Below are 2,835 nucleotides of genomic sequence, written 5' to 3' on the forward strand. Positions count from 1 at the left end.
TTGATCAGCCACCCAGCTCTACAGGAACCAGCACTCCTCCCTCCAGTGACCCATCGATGGTCCACATGGAGCTGCAGGTCCATCAAACTCTAGACCAATAGGAGGCCAACGCCTCTGAGAAGGCGTGGCCTCTGCTGACCCAGGCCGGTTCTGATGTCACCAGCGGGTCAAATAACGCCCTGCCTCCTTCACAATAAAAGCCTGTGTCTGGCTGGATCCTAAAACATGAGCTGGACCCAAAGGCCCGCGGTCCTGAGCGGTTCCGAGCGGTTCTGGGCGGTTCTGAGCGGTCCTGAGCGGTTCCGAGCGGTTCTGGGCGGTTCTGAGCGGTTCCGAGCGGTTCTGGGCGGTTCTGAGCGGTTCTGAGTGGTCCTGAGCAGTCCTGAGCGGTTCTGAGCGGTTCTGGGCGGTTCTGAGCGGTTCTGGGCGGTTCTGAGTGGTCCTGAGCAGTCNTCCTGAGCAGTCCTGAGCGGTTCTGAGCGGTTCTGGGCGGTTCTGAGCGGTTCTGGGCGGTTCTGAGTGGTCCTGAGCAGTCCTGAGCGGTTCTGAGCGGTCCTGAGCGGCTCTGAGCGGTCCTGAGTGGTTCCGAGCGGTTCTGGGCGGTCCGGTTCGGTACCTGAGGTCTGCTCCCCAGGCTGGAGCTGCGGAGCGTCTCCAGCTCCTCCGTCATCTTGGTGGCCAAGGCCTGCAGGTAGCCGCGGGCGTCCTTCTCGTCGCTGACCCTGAGCACAGAAACCAGCAGCTTAGAGGCACAGCTCCCCCTGGTGGGCGGCGGTTCTGATGACACGGGTCACTCACCACTGGATGATCTCTGCGATCTGGGCCTCCCAGTGGGACACGCTCTCCTTCTTGGAGGACAGGTCCTGCAGGTCGTCCTCCAGCTGCCGGTTCTGGGCCGTCAGGTTGTCCACGAAGGAACACAGCTGCAGGAGAGGATGGGATTAGAACCGGGCCGACGCTGGTTCTGGTCGGGGTTCTGCAGCCGCTCACCTTGTCCGTCTCCGCCGTCAGCTTGCGGTTCTCCTCGGTCAGCATGTTCTTCTCGCGCTCGTGTTTCTCCTTCAGAGCCGCCACGGCCTCGTCCATCTCGTTCTGCCTGCAGAGTCACACACACAGCCGGTTCAGAACCGGAGCCGGACCAGGACCCGATCCAGAACCCCCGTCCTCCAGGACTCGCCTGTCCCTGTTGGCTTTGTCCAGCTTGTCTCGGAGCTGCAGCAGCTCCTTGTTGGCGGCGAGCCGCGCCCCCTCGGACTCCTGCAGGTCTTTGCGCAGAGTCTTGATCTCGCCGGAGTGGGCGGAGTCCTTCCTCAGCAGCTCCTCCTCGTAGAACAGAACCTTCTTGTCCAGCTCCGCCTTCAGACGGGACAGCTCCTGCTGAGACTCCGCCCCTCCTCCGCCTGCCGCCCCTCGACCCTGCTGGGACTGAAAGCAGAATGGGGCTGACCCTGAGGGCCGTGCTGAGGTCCTGACAGAGGGGAGGCGGTTCTGCCTCCTCACCTTAAGGCTGCGTAGCTCCGCCTCCAGCTGTTTGGAGTAAACCTCGCCGTTTTCCCGCAGCTTCCTCTCCTTTGATGACTCCGCCTTGGCCTCGTCCAGCTGAGCCTCCAGCTGCCAAACACACAGACAGCAGGGCTCTTATTGTGAAAGGAGCAGGAGCTCTGGCTCCCTCTGGTGGCCAAAGCACAGCTTTATTGTGACTCTTATTTTGGAGAGACTCCTCACCTCCTTCCGATTCTTCTCCGTCTTGCGGATCTCCAGCCTCAGGGCGTCCATCTTCTGCAGGAGGGCGTCCATCTCCTCCTCCTTGTCCCTGAGCTGACGGGACAGACGCTGCTTGGAGGAGCGCAGCTCGGCCATGCGCTCCGACAGCTCTGAGAACTCCTGCAGGGCCAGCTTCCTCTGGGAGTGCGCCTCCTTCAGCTCCTTGCTCTGGCTCCTGAGACGCTCCAAGGAGTCGGCCAGCTGCTGCTCGGAGGAAGAGGAGGGTGGAGGTGAAGGCTGAGGCAGCGGGGACAGAAGCGGACGAGGACGGCGCCGTTTACCTTGTGGACGTCCTCCTTCTCCTGTCTCAGGGTCTTCACCTGTCTCTCCAGGGTCTGCAGTTTGGAGGCGGAGCTCTCGTAGTCCTGTCTGAGCGTGACGGCCTCCTCCAGCTGGTGCTCCAGCCTATCAGAGTCTGACACATCACAGGACAGCGGATCAGGACCCAACCGGGCCTCAGACACCAGAACTCTGAGACCGCCACCTTCTGACCTGCCAGCTTCTTCTTCAGACGCTCGATCTCCTCGTTCAGCTTCTTGATCTCTTTGTCCCTCTGTACGGTTCCTCCTCTGGGCGGAGCCTGCAGGGCCTGGGTGGACTCTGGGGGTCAGAGACGGAACCGGACCGGGTCAGAACCGGAGCAGAGACAGGGTCAGAGACGGAAACGCACCGGGTCAGAACCGGAGCAGAGACAGGGTCAGGGACGGAAACGGACCGGGTCAGAACCGGAGCAGAGACAGGGTCAGAGACGGAAACGGACCGGATCAGAACCAGATCAGAGACGGAAACGGACCGGATTAGAGACAGATCAGAGAAGGAAACGGACCGGATTAGCACCAGATCATAGACGGAAACGAATCTGATTAGAATCAGATCAGAGACTGGAACGGACCGGATTAGAACCAGATCAGAGAAGGAAACGGACCAGATTAGAACCAGATCAGAGACGGAAACGAATCTGATTAGAACCAGATCAGAGACGGAAACGAACCGGATTAGAACCAGATCAGAGACGGAAACGAACCGGATTAGAACCAGATCAGAGACGGAAACGAACCGGATTAGAACCAG

At 60.4% G+C, this 2,835-nt stretch overlaps 1 protein-coding gene across 1 annotated transcript in view; it reads right to left on the minus strand.

The window, feature by feature from the left end:
- LOC107104975 (serine/threonine-protein kinase MRCK beta-like) overlaps positions 1-2,835 on the minus strand; it is a 26,653-nt gene that overhangs the window by 14,541 nt on the left and 9,277 nt on the right. The window contains exons 8-15 of the mRNA XM_015405092.1: positions 2,257-2,364; positions 2,046-2,179; positions 1,726-1,968; positions 1,501-1,611; positions 1,178-1,425; positions 991-1,096; positions 799-923; positions 617-722 (exon numbers count right to left, since the gene is read on the minus strand). Coding sequence (XP_015260578.1) covers positions 617-722; positions 799-923; positions 991-1,096; positions 1,178-1,425; positions 1,501-1,611; positions 1,726-1,968; positions 2,046-2,179; positions 2,257-2,364 — 1,181 coding nt within the window. The remainder of the gene's footprint in view (positions 1-616; positions 723-798; positions 924-990; positions 1,097-1,177; positions 1,426-1,500; positions 1,612-1,725; positions 1,969-2,045; positions 2,180-2,256; positions 2,365-2,835) is intronic.

This window comes from Cyprinodon variegatus, unplaced genomic scaffold, assembly GCF_000732505.1.
Source record: "Cyprinodon variegatus isolate N-32 unplaced genomic scaffold, C_variegatus-1.0 Scaffold1982, whole genome shotgun sequence".
Classification (NCBI taxonomy): Eukaryota; Metazoa; Chordata; class Actinopteri; order Cyprinodontiformes; family Cyprinodontidae; genus Cyprinodon; species Cyprinodon variegatus.